Raw genomic sequence first — 15867 nt, 5'->3', positions numbered from 1 at the left:
GCTCGCGGCGGGCCCAGTGCGGGAACCCGAGGAACCGAGCTGGGAACTCCGCGCAGGTTCCCCGGGGGGCGCCCCGGCTGGGCCGCCTCGCCTGTCGGATCAGACTCAGGAGCGCCCGGAGGCTCCAGGGCCCGCCTCTGCACCAGAGTCCCGCACCTGCACGGTCTGGGGGTGGACCCGCGCCCCCTCCCCCCGGGACCCCTGAGGGCCCTGTCGCCCGGGCAGGCCCTCTCCCCTGCAGACCCTAGCCTAGGGGGCCCCCCTCTCCTCTACCGACCCCGTGACCCTGCGGCCCCCTCTCCCATGTTGCCCCCTCCCCCCGGCAGCCCCCTCTCTCCCCTGCGGCCCCTAAAGCCTTTTTCCCTGCAGCACGCACGCCCTCCGGCGGCCGCGTCCGGAACACCTGGGGCCTGGGGTCGGCGCCCCCGTGCGGGCTTCGCCCCCTGCCCCGCCCCCAGGCCGCCCCGCCCCCCCGAGGCCCCGCCCCTCCCGGCCCGGACACGTCCGCGCGGCGCGGAGGGCAGGAGGCGGAGGCGCTGGTGGGACGCGCGTCGGGGGCAGCTTCCTCGTGCAGGCGGACGGAGGAGGTGGGCCTGGCCGCGGCCTCCCTGCCCTGCGAGCGGCCGCCCGGGAGTCCTGGAGCTGCGGGGTGGGCGGCGGGGGAAGCGCTGATCCGGCCGAGCGACCCCAGGCCGCCCGTGCGGGAAATGTCCGCCCGGCTCCTGCTGTCGCTGGACACCCCAGCGCTCCCAACCCCCTTACCGCTCCTCGAAGGGCCGCTCTTCTTCACCTTTTCTTTATGTTCTGTTTTTTTTTTTTTTTTTTTTTTTTTTTTTTTTGAGGTTGCAGGCATCGGTTGCACCTCGGACCTTGACCTGCGGCCCGGGAGGAGGCGGGCGAGATCCACTGGCCGGGCAGAGACCATCTGACCACCTTTCTGGGCGCCGGAGTCCGGGCCCCACGCCAGGACTCTCCCTTTGTAAGTTGTGGGCTCCTCGGAGGTGCTTTGGGGGCAAAAGGGTCTAAGGTATGCCGTAGTACGCCCAGAGGGTCCACAGCTTGGCGGGTGTCTCCAGGTGGGGGTTGGAGATTGAGGCCTCCAGGATCCCAGCTCTAGGCACCCCACCAACTTCTAGTGGCTTTGTCCAACTGAGATGACTTGAGAGCCAGTCTAGTCTCCATCAGTTGGAAATGCTTTCTGCTGCCCACGCCAGGAACCCAGGCTTGAACAGGTGGGGGTTGACTCTTCTCACCAAGAAGCCCAAGGGCGGGTAATTGGTGTGGATTTGGAGAGTCCACAGGATGAGGGCTGGTGTTGGATGGGTATCTGGGCTGCAAGGTGGCTGCTGCCGCTCCGGCCATCACGCCTGGGCAGGAAGAAAGAAGTGGCTGCTATTTCCTTGGTGAAAGCAAGAACCCCCCAGCTCTGCTACACCCCAGCACTTTGCCCTCATCCGGCTGACCTGGGGGGCCAGGGGCCAGGGTATTAAGTTTGTCTTATTCCCTGGCTGTCATTTGGGGTGGCACATTGCTGCCTGGCACAGAGTGGGACTCTGCTCCAGGGTGGACAGCGGGTGGACGTTAGGTAGACAGCTAGCAGAGTCGGTCCAGAGCCCCTTTCCCAGGCACACCTGGGAAGGCACAGCCCACACTCTGCAGACACTTGGCGTCCCTCGGGCCTGAGAACGGCCCCTGATCTGAGTGGCTGTGGCAAAGCAGGGGCTCCCACCTGACAGGCAGGCCTTGGGGCTCGGAGACAAGCTCCCTTCCTTCCTCCCCGCTGGGCTGGGGTTGGGGAAAGGGACGACACGGAGGCATGTCAGGGGTTTAAGAACTTCCAGGTCGCAGGAGTTTCTGGGTTGGCCTCTTGCCGTTCAGTGGCCCACTGTGCCTTTAAGCCTGTCTCCAGGATTCTGTGGGAGGGGATCCCTAGAAGAGAGGCCCCTGCCTCTCCAGCCCCTGGACTCCCAGCAGGCCCAGGTGCCCCCCGGGCTCTGGCTTCTCCCACAGGCAGTGTCGGGGGCGGGGGGCTGCGAGTCGGACAGGCCAGAGGACACTGGACACGCTGGGGTGCTGCTCTGGCGCCCCAGGCCTCTCCCGACCTGCCAGACAGGCCGTACCAGCCGCCGCCCCATCCCCTGCCTTCCCAGCCTCCGGAGACGCTCCGGGGCCTTATCTGCCAGGAATAGGGAGGGAAGGAAGGCAGTTATCAGGTCAAGGACCCACGGTATCCTGTGCTGTCCTCCAGGGTGGCCTCGGCTCTGCCAGAGGCCCTCTCCTTCCCCCCCGCGCCCGGGACTGGGCTGGGTGGAGACAGCCTCTCGCATTCCTGAGGGAAGGGTTTGCAGCCTCCCTGGGTTAGAATGCCTGCTTGGCCTCCTCCCATGCGACCCTGGGCAAGTGGCTGGACCACTTGGCATCCCGGTCCCCTGGTGAGCCAGGTGAGAGGATTCGGGGGAAGGAGCCAGCCCACGGTCGTGCCCCCCCACCCCCGCCCCTACCCCCAGGCGGACCCTGGCCTTAAACGCAGCTCCACACGGAGCCCCAGCCGCTGCCGTCACCGGGACCAGGGCCCTGCACGCCTGCCTCGGTCTCCCCGCCCGTGAGCGCCTCAGCCCACCTTCTGCCGTAGCCCCCGCAGCATGCAGCCCCAGGAGAGCGGCGTCCAGTACAGCAGGTGGGATGACCGCAGCCGCGACGAAGTCCACGTGGTGGCTGGGCCCAGCACAGAGGAGGCCTGGAGCTGGGAGAGGTGAGGGCCCGCAGGAGGAGCCCTCCACCTCCTCGTCCCCTCCTGGCGGCTTCCACGCTGCAGGCCCCCCCCCAGCCCAGCCCCAACAGTCCCAGCCGCCCGGGGCCCTGCACCTCCGTGTGCGGCTTCCCTCGCTGGGCCCCCCCCCCCCCGTCTCCCCAGTCAGCGGTCCATACAGACCACCCTCCTCCGGGGTCCACCTGCCCCAGGGCCCGCTCCCTTCCGGCCTAGCCCCCCGGTCGACTCAGGGGCTCACGTGGGGGCGCTTCTCTCCCTAGGATCTCCCGGAAGCTGTGCTCGGGCAGGCTGGGCATCGCCATGAAGGTGCTGGGCGGAGTGGCCCTCTTCTGGGCTGTCTTCATCCTCGGCTACCTCACTGGTTACTACGTCCACAAGTGCAAATAAGGCTGCCCAGCACACCCGCGCGGGGCTGGCCGCCGTGCGTGGGGACATGGGCTCGGGTGGACACCCTGTACGCCAGAACCCCCTTTGTATACACTGAACCCCATATACATGATCCTCGTGTACAGAAGGCTCTTCTCTCTGCGCAGACGCACGCCCCCACCCCCGACACACAGACCCCAGGGTGCCGAGGTCACTGGCCAGCACATGGGCACACAGGCGAACAGGGACACAGGTGCCCATGCCTGGCGCAGGCGGCCAGCCCAAGACACTAATGGCCAGGAGACTAGGGCCAGCTTGAGCTGGGACTGCAGGACACGCCTCCAGAGCCCCTGCAGAGCGCCCAGGCCCGGCAGCCCCAGGGAGGGGTCCTTCCTGAGGGGAACTTGTGGGGCCGTGGGGCCCTGAATAGGCCCCTGCCCTCTCTGGGCCCTCTGACTCCTGCTTTGCGCGGATGGCTCTGAGGGGGCCGTGTGTGTCCCTCTGCCACCCCCCCAGGGTGGGGAGAGAGGCCTCAGCCCTTGTCTGGGACCCACCGCCCAGTCTTCCCTGCAGTGAACTGGCCGTTCCCCCCGAGGGAGCAGATCCAGTGGGAGGGCGCTTCCCCCACCCTGCCCTGTGGGAGCTTGGGTGCCAATGCAGCCATTAAAGTCTGTTGAATGAAGGATGGGTGAGGGCCTCTTGCAGGAGCCTAGGTGCCTGCCTGGCGTGAGGCCAGCTGGAGGGCACTTGGACAACAGTGGGAGGCTTGTGGGAAGGGCCTGTCCTCCCTCCCATTTGGCTCTGGGCCTTGGAATGTGTCTTTGCCTGGCTGCGCCGGTCTTGTGGGCCGTGAGCCCCTGGGGGCAGGCCCGAGGACTGGCCGCCGGCGGGGCCTGTTCCTGCCTCACCCGACCGGCCGCGGACAAGGCCTCTCGGCTCAGAGGTTCAGTCCGGCCCCCCTGCCTTGTTCCCAGGAAGTGCCCTCCGGGGCCCTGTGTCCACCCCCACCTACTGACTACAGGCTCACGTCTCAGGCCCCATAGACCCTTGCCAGAAACACCTTAGCAGATGCTTCTTCCCGGAGAACTGAGGGCGGGGGGTGAGGGACAGTCAGTGTCCTCGTGGAGCCCGAGACCGGAGGGCGCATGGCAAACCTGCCTGTCAGAGGCCAAGCTGGCAGGGAAGGGCAGAGACCCCGCGAGACTGGCTTGCCGGTTAGGGACGGCTGCACCGCCCAGGGGGTCCCTGGCTCTGCCCGCAAGGAGGGCGTGGTGCCTGGTGGGCCTGGCCTGCACTGGGGTCTCCCAAGTAGTGATGGGGGTCTGCTGTGGGCTGGGGACAAGGGATGCTGGTTAAGGGGCAGAGGTCTGGCCCAGCCAGCCCTAGTCTCCGGGCCCCAGCACCCGTCCCCAAGAAGACCCCGCTCCCAGCCCTGTTCAGCCACACTTGAGGGGGGCGTGCCAGCCGACCCGCATCTGGCCAGCCTTACCCTGGTGCCCCTGCTGGAGCCACCACAGGGTGGGCACTGGTGGGGGGGCACAGCTGGGTTGCATGGGCTCTAGGACGTTGGTAGTTCCTGAGGTGCAGGGGCTGGGTCTCCCCAAGACCGGGTGCAGCCTCTGCCAAGAGCCAGGCCAGGGTGCTGGACAGAAAAGAGGAGGGCCCCTGGCGGCTGCCCACCCACCAGTCGTCCCTGGGGCCATTCTGGTCTCCCTGACTTCCAAAACGCCTTGTGGGCTTCGGGGTCCCACTGTCTGAGCAGCCCCTGGGCAGGATGCACCGAGTCTGCTGATGGACCAGTGAGACGGGAGGGGCTGGGGGCCAAGGCTGGAGCACGTTGAGGAGGGAGGACAGAGCAGGTGGGGCAGCAAGCAGGTCTGGTCCACGCACAAGGGGCACTATGGGGAACCAGTCTGGGGGCGGTGTCCTCAGAGCCTCCCCAGCTCAGCCCAGCACTGCCCAGTGATCCCCGCGGGTCCTCACAAACACCTCCCTGGGTTGGGGGGAACCCCATGGGTAACAACAGATGACAAAAGCCATCTGGATCTGGCCTTCATGCTCTGTGCGCCCCGAGGCCCAGCAAGTCGCAGGACGAAGAGCAGGGTGCGCCAGCCCACTCCCTGGTGGACATGCGTGTCTCCTTCTGTGGGCTGCACCAGCGGCCAGGCCTCTGTGTGGGGAGACTGCAGGCAGAGGCCCTTGGGCCACGTATCACCTCCTTGTGAGCTGCCTCCACCAGATGTGGCCCCCCAGGCCCTGGCCAGGGACAGGTGACAGCACCCTGCTGAGTTGTCAGGCAGTCTCCCCTCCCACGTAAGACCCAGGAGTGAGACCTGCGGGGGGGCAGGTGCCCTGGGAGGGGGTCCACCTCCCGCTCCAGGCCTGGAGGGCCCAGCAGCCTCTCTGGGCAGAGCCTGTGATCAAGCCCCTCTTGTGTTTTGCTGGCAAGATCTGGGCTGGGAAGGGGGGTTTCAGGTCCTCTGTTTCCCCAAAGTCACTACCTACCCCGAAATACTGCCAAGAAAGCATTCACTGGGGAGAAACACAGATATTAAATGACGTTTATTAGTGGGCTGGGCCGGCAAAGAGGAAGGACGTCTGGTTTCCGGTGGTAAGTCAAACATCTGCATACCTCACACGGGGCTGGGCTGCGTCAGAAAGGCAATGGGCCAGCAGTGAGGTCACAGCTGACAGGACGTGCCCCCTCCCCCCCTGGCCACAGACCCACGCCAGCCAGGCCACCACAGCAGTCGCCACCCTGAGTGTCCAGGGCTCATGAGATGACAAGCCAGAGCCACCGGCACGGATGCTTGGTAGGTTTGGGGCTAACAAAACGAGGAAAAGCCACCATCTGGCCCACCTCCTTCAGCCCAGGGACCGAAGGGAAGGCCAGGAGGTGCCCAGAGAGCTGTGCTGGGTCCTACAAAGCGGGCTGGCCGAGCTCTGGGAGAACCACGAGCCTTCGTGAGCTGCCCCCCAACCCCATGTCTGGTTTTGATGGCTAAATGCATGGGTTCACCGAGCCTCTTGCAAACGCTCCCCAAGTCAGCAGAACACACAAACTGTCTCTTGCGGGTCACAGAACGTGACACCGACGGGGTCACTAAATACCAAAAGCCAGTTGAGTGTCTCGTAACCCTCTCAGACCATGAAGCGGGGAGGTCAGTAAACGCCACCTACCCCGTGGCCAGGGAGGGGTACCTGCGCACAGAAACAAATGCAAACTCACGGTCTAGGGCCCAAGACACTCAAAACTGGAAATAACCTAAAACACAAAATGCTGAAGAACTGTTCACACCTGGCTGCGCTCTGGTTGATGGCTTCAAAGTTCACCTTCCGCGGCCATCCCCGGGTCTGTCCTCCAGCGGGCTGACAACAGAACGTCCCGGCCGGTCCGCGGAAGCCAATTCCGCAACAGGGAACTGCGTGCGAGCCCGGAGCTGTGCGTTCTGATGTCTGTTCCTCTCTCGGGGGCGCACGCGGGGACTCTGTCGCGCTACCCCTAATGCATCCAACCGCAACAGGAAGAAAAAAATGCTTCTGCCAATTCTAAGGTCACCTAAAAAATATTTTTTTCATAAAAAGATGACGACCTGGCGCAAGCCAGGGACGGGACGTCACTCCGTATCTTGAGGCTGCGCCGCCGGCACGGTGCGGGTTTAAAAGCTGCTGTGTTGTAGAAAAACAATGGTGGTGCAGTTCACTGAAGCGCACGTCGTCTAGCTTCCCAGTGTAGAGCTGAATGTCCAAACCTCTGAGTCTTTTTTCCCCTGAATAAAGGTGTTTGCTGTGTTCACATGATCTCAGAATGTTTCGAACACTTAATTCTGATATTTGAGTAATTTCGTAAAAAGCTTTAGTAAAACAGTTTGGTGCTGGAAAGGCAAAACGATTCAAGTCCGTGGCAATGTGGCGTCACTGCGACAGGACGGAACCGTCCAGACAACCCAACAGAGGCGTGGATCTTAAAAACCACCGGGGTGAGAACGTAAGGAATAACTTAACGTCAGCACAACAGGTGCAGCTGAGGACCGCGTGGCGGAGCTGGTGGGCACGCGGCGGCCAGGGCTCAGCGGATCACGGTCACGTGAGGAGCGGCGAGGCCCAGGTCCGTCTTAGAGGGGTACACCACCTTCAGGTGCCCGTCCTCGTCAAGCACCCGGACCTGCTCCACCACCAGGGAGGCGCTCCCAGCCTTTGTGGCACCTGGGCTCCCGCTGGGACCCGGAGGCTGTCCAGAGGCCGCGTCGGCTTCGGGATCTGAAAGTGATCCGTCCTCTTTATTTTCTAGCGTGTACTTGTTGATTTCTGCCATTTTCTGCAAAGGAAAAATACCCTTTTAGAGAAAACCAGGGCAGCTGTGCGTGCGAGGGACGGCAGAAGACGGAGGGCGTGCCGTCCGTCCCGGTGGCCAGAGTGCCGACCGGGTGAGAGCGTGGACTCACCAGCACGAGGGCGTCCATGATCTCTTTACAGGTCTGCAGACTCGCAGCACTTGTCACTTCCAGAAACAGATCAGAAGTTGTTTTCTTAATCTTAAAAAGAAATCAGAGGGATTTTAGGGAAGAATACAGTTACCAGAGACAATAGCAAGTGCTCTGAGGAAAAACTTATAAAAAATGGCGCCAAGCAAACTGGGACCGTCCCCTTTCCAAACAGAGGCAGAGGCGGGAACGCACACATGGTGACGCCCGGTGCACCACCGCGCTGAGAGGGACACGAGCTCTGGGGACTGGGGGCCTCTGTGGGCAGCACAGCATGGGGCCTGCACGGTCTGGTGTGGGGACGGGCCATCACGACAGAGCAGGCCCAGACACACGAACACGCACGGGCCATGCCCTACCTTCGTCTTCTCGCCATTGGTTATCGGTGGGAAAGAAATCACGTCGCCATCCGCGTCCACGAGGCAGGGGTAAGTCTCCTTCCCGTCCAGTAAGTGCAGATATCTGCAGGGAAAAACGCGGAGGTGGCCTAACTATGGGAACGCACACCTACGGGTCACACTGGACAAATGCAAGCTCTTGAGACTAATCAGTGTGAGACCAGGCACCTACGAGCTTGGGAGGAAGACGTGCTAAAGCCTGTCCTCACGTGGGCCTCGCACAGCAGGCCACCCAGACCCCACCCGAGGCGCTGGTGACGTGCACAAAACGCTGTAGGCCTGATGGCTTTGCTGTCACCAGGGTGACTGCACTGCCCTCCCCCGTCCCTGTGCACGTGCTGTGGGCAGGACCCCCGTCCCTCCCGACGAAGGGCCTGCGCACTTAAAGCCTGTTCTCCCCAAAGCAGCGTCCAAGCCCCTGCTCCGAGAGAAGAGGCCTGTCTGACATGGTTCCTTTAACCCCACACGAGAGTCCCTGACAGCACAGGGAACGAGGTTTGGGAGATGTTAACGTCTGTAAGGGACAGTCTCAAGTTATGGCAGCCTGTGAGTGAAGTGGAGGCCGGAGGTGTGCCCTGCAGGGTGGGTGCAGCGCCCCGAGGGGAGGCTCGCCACTGACCTGTGCAGGCCCGACACGTTCTGCCTCTTCTTCTGCTTCCTATGCTCCTCGGCCTCCAGCTGTAACTGCCGCACCAGGTCCTTGGCTTTGACTTCTCTGCGCCCCAAGGGCACGATCTGCGGGGTGAACACCTGGTGGTGAGCTCGGATGGAAGAAGCTCTCCTCACAGCCGCGGCCACCACACGCTGCCGGTCCCCTGCTCACGTGGCCGTCGGCACAGCGTCCCCTCTCGGCTCTCCCCTCCATTCTCCCTGTGATGGTGGCGTGGGCACGTGGGGCCCCCAGAGGCCCCTCAGGGACCTGCCACACACGCCGGCACTGCCGAAGCTGGGCTTAACCTTCAACCCGCCACACGCCATGGCGTCTCCCAGGCCTGAGGCTGGGCTCCCGGACTGCCCGCGGGGACCCCGCCGCACCCCAGGGAGTAACAGACAAACCAAGCTCACTCAAGTCAACCCATATGAGGGGTTCTGCAGTCAGTACATAAACCCGTGTTTGGTGAAAGCTGAGCAAATGAAGGAAACCACTTTGAAATAACTCCCTCCTCTGAAGAGTGTACTTTCCAACGAACCGCAAACGCGGCCTGTGTGTGACTCGAGGTACTCGCCGGGGGCAGCGTCAGATGCTGCCTCGGAGCGCAGGCACGCCGTCACGAGCACGCGCCTCACGGAAACGCAAAACAGGTGCCAACGGGGAGGGGCACGTGCTGGCACCTTGAGATCGTGTGGTGGGCGGGCGGTGTAGAGCAGGGGCCCGCGCACGGCCCGGAGGTCGTGGGTCGCGATGGTGGCTGCCGTCCTCTTCTCACACATGTCCTCGTGAAGCTTCGTCTGCAACGTGAGACCCGCCGAGCTCAGTGCCCGAGCGCCCCGCGCTGCCCGCCCTGCGCCCCTGCCCGCCTGTCCTGCCCCTCTGCCTGCCCTCCCTGCGCCCTGCCTCTCTGCCCACCTGCCCCGCACCTCTGCACGCCCGCCCTGCCCCTGTCCTGCGCCCTGCCCCTCTGCTTGCCCACCCTGCGCCCTTTCCCTCTGCCCGCCCGCCCTGCGCCCTGCCCCTCTGCCTGCCCGCGTTGCCCCTCTGCCTGCCCTCCCTGCGCCCTGCCCCTCTGCCCACCCTCCCTGTGCCCTGCCTCTCTGCCCACCTGCCCTGCGCCTCTGCACACCTGCCCTGCCCCTGCCCTTCCTGGGCCACATGCACCCACCTGGGAGGTGAGGAACCGTCTGAGCGCGTTCCCAGCCTGCAGGTCCATGCCTCTCACAACGGCCCCGACGATGAACGGCCGGACGTCCCTGACCATGGGGCTGACGTGCACAGTCAGCGGGGCGGGGTTCTCAGACACGTGCAGGATGCGGAGCAGCAGTCTGCTGGCGCTGTCCACCCCCTCCCCCTCCCCCTCGCCACTCTCCCTCCTCCGTCTCTCGCGCCGTCTCCTGCGGGCCTCTTCCTTCTCCGGGCCGTCCGCCTTGGCCCTGCACCGCCCGCCACCCCGGCCTCCGCTGCGCAGGTACTCCAGGATGGACTTGGTCTGGCAGCCGTGCACCATTTTCTCCAGCCGGCGGTCCGTCAGCTTGTTCCCCCGGAAGTTGACCTCCTTGAGCTTGGGGCAGTCGGCCAGCTCTGCTGGGACCTCGCTGAGCTGGTTGTTGGAGAGGTCCAGCATCTGGGAAGGAGATGGAGGGCCTGCCATCACACACTGCCTCCCCGAGCGCTGCCCCACCCCACACGGCCTGTCCCCCGCTCTGCACCCAGACTGACACCTGCTACCGCGGCCACACAGCCCACGTGATGGCTGCCAACAACCCCCACGAAACGCTTCCTGCTCCCTGCAAGGTTCCTTGTGGTGACAACTATCCCAATGGATGAAGGTGACAGAGAAAAGAGCACAGAACGAGAACTTGTGGTTGTTAAGTACTTGAGATGAGAAACAGGTTCCCCACAAAATGGTGCTCACATTTTTTAACTAAATGAGTTAAAAAGAAAACACAGCATGAGTAACAAGCATTCCTCTTCATATGGAAATACAAAGCCCCCAGCAAGACGATGCAGCACGCTCAACTCCACCTGTGTGCAGAATGGCGCACCGGCTCTGACGCTGGCCTGGGTTCTCGGCCCCCATCCTGACCCAGGAGGCTACAGGGCCGCTGCTGTCTGCGCCATAAGGAGGCTCGTGAAATGCTACGGCCCGTGCAGAAGAACCTGCCATCACTACTAATGACTGGGCTTTGGCAAACATGCACGCCTGGCGTCGGCATCGCTGACGGCATGGAAACCATCAGAACAGCCACCTTGCGGGGTCATCACGCCAGAGCTGGGCTGGGCAGGAGGGACACCGACGGAGCCGCCTTCTAGTAGGTGGGTCTGGGGTAGGTCCTCTGCTTCCCCTCCTGTAGCTGTGGTGAGAGGGCAGCCACCCTCCCCGTGCTGTACACGTACGTGTGTACACACACACACACACACACACACACACACACACACACACTGGTCCTGGGTGGGCTAGGCCAGCACCAGTCCTGGGCCTGACACACACACACACACACACACACACACACACACACACACACACACACACACACACACGTGTCCTGGGTGGGCTAGGCCAGCACCAGTCCTGGGCCTGACTGGGACGTAAACAGGCCCCAACAAGACTGGTGAGGGATTTCGTCACGAGCTGAAAGGGGAGCAGGGGCTGATGATCCAGAAGATGCCGCCTGCTTGGCTGGTAGTGGGGACGAGTCAGACCCCGGCTGCGAGTGAGGCCATCCTGCGGCTGCTGAAGCCCGAGGGCCAGCACACAAACCCACGGCCGGGCGAGCACCTGGTGCCGCTGCGAAGCCTCTGTCAGGGCTCAGGAGACAGCGAGCAGCTGGAACCGGCTTCCAGCTTGCACTCAGGACCGGGGACAACGAGAGGAAGGAAGCACGTAAGCCAGACTTGGCCGTCAGTCCCCTTGGGGGGACCAAGTGGCCCCAAGGGGCTGCGGGCAACACGATTTCCCACAGCTGTGGTCACTCTGTGCCTCACCAGGCCTTTCTCCTCTCACTCGAGCAGGGCTGGGGAGGGTGGGGGAGGGGAACTGAATCAGCCCCACCCTCGGAGCTTGTGAGTGGCTGCGAGGGGCTGGTGTTCTGAGGTCAGGTTTGGGGTAGCACACACCAGCTTTGGGGTCCGCCACACTGTCTGAAGGGCTCAGGCCAGCTGGAGGACTCCGTCGGGGTCACTGTCACTGCTGCAGGAGGCCGGCCAGGTGGACGCCATGTGCTGACAGCAGAGGAGGAACCGGCGAGGAAGGGAGACTGGGGGGCTGCACCTCCCTGGCTGCCGCCCCCACCACAGTGCCAACGGTGTGAGGGTCCCGGGTCAGGGGGCTTCCTTCACGGCTAACAACGGGCAAATCACGGACATCTCAGAGCAGTAAGCAGGGGCAGCGGTCAGGGCCCAGAGGGCAGCTCAGGCCCTGGGCTGGGCCCCAGGAGAATGTGGACGGGGAGGGGGAAGCGGCAGATCGGGGTTCTGGAAGTTGGGGGCCCTGTAGAAATGTGGACACCAGCAGGTAAGTGCGGCAGACTCAGTGGGGTTTCACGCCTAGAAAAGGACACTAAAGGAACAAGGGAGCCTCAGGAGGAGCCCTGAGGTGACAGGGAACATCAGTGCGGACTCCAACTCCTGCAGGAGGGCAGGTCTCTGACCAGGAAGCCGAGTTCAGATTGTGCGTCCCAACCCCCAAAGGGTACAAAACGCAGAGTAGAATTACCTGCACGTGGACCAGCGCCCCAAAATGTGCCTGGAGGCGACACACGAAGACCCCATTTACCCCCTTCCTGCAGGTCACACAGATGGCACTGGGCCTGGGCCGCCGAGCGCCTCTGGGAACATCACCGCTGCAGGGCCAGCCGTATGCTGGGGAAGGGGTGCTAAATCCCTGGCTGTGAGACCCCGAGACTAACACGCCACCTCCAGAGGGGCGCTAGGAGCCGTCTTCGTTCCAGCGGGCACGCCCGCCGGAGGGGACCCAAACCCCACCCAGGCACCAAGCAGCCCATCGGGAAGATAAAGGCGGACGAAGGGCTTCTAAACTTCAGTGTGTCTGGGTGCTGGACAGAGGTTTCACAATCCAAGTTCAACTTCTCTGTGAAGCCTGACAGCAGGACGGCGACAGAACTGGGCTCAGTACAGGCTGCTAACCAGCTGGTGAAGTCTGGCACAGACAGTACTCGGCCATCTCTAGGACTTCCTTGTCACCGGCTGCCAGGGTGGGGACGAAGGTCGGGCCTTCACGGCAGCCAGGCCTGGGGCCACCACCTGGGGCCACCACCTGGGGGAGGGAGCACTCTGGAAGTGAGGGGAGGGACAGGCAGAGGCCTGTGTGCGGCTACTCCAATGGCTCCTAAGGAGCCGTGCGCCCCAGGAATTTACCTCCTGCGTGAAGTCTCCCCAGGAACGTGGACGGGGCTTCACTCGTCCCATCTGCCGGGCGCGGCGGGAGTGCCAGGTGCCAGCTCCAAGCCTACGCCTCTTGCAGTTGTGCTCTCAGGAGCCTTGGGCTGCCACGAACAAGTGCACTAGGCTGCTGGGCAGAGAGCGGCGCCCGGATGTCCCGGGAAGTAGCAGCCAGCACAGCGTTCCCGCCGAGCCCAGCCCTGCGCTCGCCGCCAGCTGAACTCCGGACCCGAGCAAGCACAGTGGCTCTGTGCCACCCCGGGAGGGGGCCGGTCAGTACGTAAAACGACTGTCGCAGTTCCCGCACAAGGCTTTGGTCGGTCCTGGGGTCCTCCCCGTTCGTGGCATGGTGGCCGTCCCCGCAAGTCTCCCACGGGCAAGGACCCAGTGCAGGAACCAGCGGCACGGCCACGAGACGCTGAGGGAGCCCACACTTCTGCCTCCGAGCTCAGTTTCCTGCACCCCAGCTGCCTTCCCACAGCAGCTGCAGGGGTGTCTGTTCGCACAACCCCAGCGTGTGCAGCAACGTTCTAGTGGCACGGTGCACGGGGGCATCATCTTAGAAAGGCCCCCAGAGGACATCGAAATCCAAAAGAGATTCCAGCTAGCTCTGGCGCCACACCCTCCACGACAGGGACAGGCCCCTTCACGTGGAAGAGATCGATGGAAGCCTAGCGGGGGGGCGGAGGGTCGGCAGAGGAGACATCCCCTGAACGACAGAGTCAGGACACATGAAGGCCACGGACATCACTGGTGGGTGCCACACACGTAGTACAGAACACTCAAAACAAACCTAACCACCGGGAAGACATTCTGGATCTGAAGAGAAGTAGAACAAGTGATTTTGCACTCACACGACCTGTACTCAGCGGTGTATCTCGTACACCAACCTTCTGGAAAACCGAGAGATCTGACAGATGGGAAGATGGAGTAAACGGGGTTGTACGTGATCTGTCACACCTCAGCCACAAAGCGAAGCCTCCAGCCCTGGATGACCACAGTGCCCCGGGAGTCACCCCCACAGCCTCGCGCCGCAAATGCCAGCAAGCACGTGGCACCCCTTTCTCTTAACTACGTACACACACGTACACACACATCCATACACGCGTACGCACACGCATTTAGATCTGTACACAGACATATTTGTCAGATCAGTTGACAATATCTTAAGAGTAACTTCTGCTGAAATAAAGCAGTTGAACCGTAGACACATTTTACCGCTTAAGAAAGCCTGCATTAAAAGGATGAAAAGTAGGAGTAAGAAGAAATACAGATCTGCCTTTTTAAGGATGAAATAGAAAGACAAAAGACACAGAGGAGACAGTGCTGGACAGGAGCCTCTAGACTGGATTTAGGAGTGGCCGGGAAATTTCCATCCTCCCCACTCCTGCTCAGCAGGCTTAAGGGGCACCTGTCCCGCCCAGCATTATGCTGGGGCCTGGGGAGGAGTAAGCAAGCAGCTCCTGGACAACGGAGTCTAGAGGAAAACCCAAAGTATTTGTTGTCGACTGTGAGCAACCCCTTCCGGCATCTGTTAAACAGGAATAACCACCTCTTCCCTTGGAAGGCAGTGGTCAGGGTTGAGGGAGCGAACCGCACTACGGGAATGCCTGTTACTTCACATCCGAGCCTTGCCTGGGGGCCGCCTCCCCACCACGGTCACAAAATCACAAGTGCTTGGAGCTAGAGACACTTAGGGGGCCCTGCTGCTGACCTGCTCCCGACCGGAGACGGGGGCCGAGCTTGCTAACAACTACGCAACAACGGGTCGCAGAACGCAGCGCCAGCGGAGCCAGGCCCGCGAGCCTGGAGGCCCCGGCACGGGAGGGCGGCCCGGCTCCGAGCGCAGCTCCCTCCCCGCCACGCCTCCAGGGCCCCGGCCCGCCCCGCAGGTCCCCGCTGACCTTGAGCGAGGCCAGGTGCGCGATGTCGGGGCTGAGCTCCCGGAGGCAGTTGTCGGCGGCCGCCAGCTCGCTGAGCAGCGGCAGCGCGCCGGGACGGAAGAGCTCGGCGGGGAAGGAGTCCAGGCGGTTGCCCGTGAGGTTGAGGGTCTGCAGGCGCGGGGCGCAGCGCGCCAGGTCGGCGGGCAGCTCGCGCAGCCGGTTGCCGCTGAGGTTGAGGCTCTGCAGCTGCGGGAGGCCCGGCGGCTCAGCGGGGCCCAGGCCCTGGCCCGGCGGCAGTGCCTCCAGCGCGTTGCCCGACAGGTCGAGCACGCGCAGCGCGGGCAGCGGGCCCAGCTCGGGGCTCAGGCCGGGCCCCAGCGCGTTGCGCCGCAGCACGAGGCTGTGCAGCTGCGGGAGGCCCTGCGCCAGGCCCGGGCCCGGCTCGCGCAGGCTCCCGCAGCCGCTCACCTCCAGGTAGTGCAGCAGCGGCAGCGTGAAGAGCCGCGGCGGCAGCCGCCCGCCCGCCGCGCGCACCCGCTGCTCCAGCCCGGGCCCCGTCAGCAGCAGCTCGCGCCGCCGCTCGCGCTCGGCCAGCTCCAGCTCGGGCCAGGCCTCGGGCGCGGGAGCCGCCGCCGCCGCCGCCGCCGCCATCGCGCCGCCGCTGCAGGGGCGCTTCCGGGGCACGACGCGTCACTTCCGGCCCGGGCCGGAAGGGGCGAGGTCGCGGGGTCTGCACGAGCCCCGGGCGCCTCCGGGAGAAGAGCGGCGGGGAGGTGTCTCGTGGAGGGAAGGGCCTCTGCGGGCGTTTGGGGCTGCTCGGGGACCGGGGCCCACAGACGACCGGGTCGCCGCACCCCACCCCCACCCCCACCCTGCCCGACCCTGAGCAGTGATGGCCTCCCCCACCCCC

At 63.8% G+C, this 15867-nt stretch overlaps 2 protein-coding genes across 3 annotated transcripts; one reads left to right on the top strand and one right to left on the bottom strand.

The window, feature by feature from the left end:
- Positions 1 to 481: 481 nt before the first annotated feature.
- SMIM1 (small integral membrane protein 1 (Vel blood group)) lies at positions 482 to 3269 on the top strand. Of its 2 annotated transcripts, none has more exons than XM_025856684.2 (4): positions 482 to 587; positions 843 to 979; positions 2633 to 2752; positions 3031 to 3269. In XM_025856684.2, the coding sequence occupies exons 3-4, from the start codon at positions 2643 to 2645 to the stop codon at positions 3155 to 3157; spliced, it is 237 nt and encodes a 78-aa protein (XP_025712469.1). In that variant the 5' UTR covers positions 482 to 587; positions 843 to 979; positions 2633 to 2642; the 3' UTR covers positions 3158 to 3269. The 2 variants fall into 2 exon arrangements, with proteins under 2 accessions (XP_025712469.1, XP_025712470.1); XM_025856685.2 differs by having other exon boundaries at positions 497 to 587; positions 850 to 979.
- A 2400-nt stretch (positions 3270 to 5669) lies between these two features.
- Positions 5670 to 15623, bottom strand: LRRC47 (leucine rich repeat containing 47). The gene is made up of 7 exons (XM_025856584.2): positions 14979 to 15623; positions 9839 to 10297; positions 9351 to 9467; positions 8638 to 8753; positions 7980 to 8082; positions 7582 to 7671; positions 5670 to 7454 (listed from the first exon to the last, which is right to left on the bottom strand). The coding sequence occupies exons 1-7, from the start codon at positions 15606 to 15608 to the stop codon at positions 7206 to 7208; spliced, it is 1764 nt and encodes a 587-aa protein (XP_025712369.1). The 5' UTR covers positions 15609 to 15623; the 3' UTR covers positions 5670 to 7205.
- Between the last annotated feature and the right edge of the window lie 244 nt (positions 15624 to 15867).

This window comes from Callorhinus ursinus, unplaced genomic scaffold, assembly GCF_003265705.2.
Source record: "Callorhinus ursinus isolate GAN/ISIS: 27379988/994484 unplaced genomic scaffold, GSC_fseal_2.0 scaffold18, whole genome shotgun sequence".
NCBI classification, from domain to species: domain Eukaryota; kingdom Metazoa; phylum Chordata; class Mammalia; order Carnivora; family Otariidae; genus Callorhinus; species Callorhinus ursinus.
Note: the sequence above shows the minus strand (reverse complement) of the source record. Positions and strands in the feature narration are given on the sequence as shown.

What these genes read in the sequence shown, in the direction of transcription:
- LRRC47 (XM_025856584.2), bottom strand. Translation starts at nt 15,608, where the DNA reads ATGGCGGCGGCGGCGGCGGCGGCGGCTCCCGCGCCCGAGGCCTGGCCC. An exon ending in CGCACCTGGCCTCGCTCAAG is followed by an intron (nt 10,298 to 14,978) that starts GTCAGCGGGGAC and finishes TCTCCTTCCCAG; the next exon opens with ATGCTGGACCTCTCCAACAA. An exon ending in CCAATGGCGAGAAGACGAAG is followed by an intron (nt 7,672 to 7,979) that starts GTAGGGCATGGC and finishes TTTCTTTTTAAG; the next exon opens with ATTAAGAAAACAACTTCTGA.
- SMIM1 (XM_025856684.2), top strand. Translation starts at nt 2,643, where the DNA reads ATGCAGCCCCAGGAGAGCGGCGTCCAGTACAGCAGGTGGGATGACCGC. An exon ending in GAGGCCTGGAGCTGGGAGAG is followed by an intron (nt 2,753 to 3,030) that starts GTGAGGGCCCGC and finishes TTCTCTCCCTAG; the next exon opens with GATCTCCCGGAAGCTGTGCT.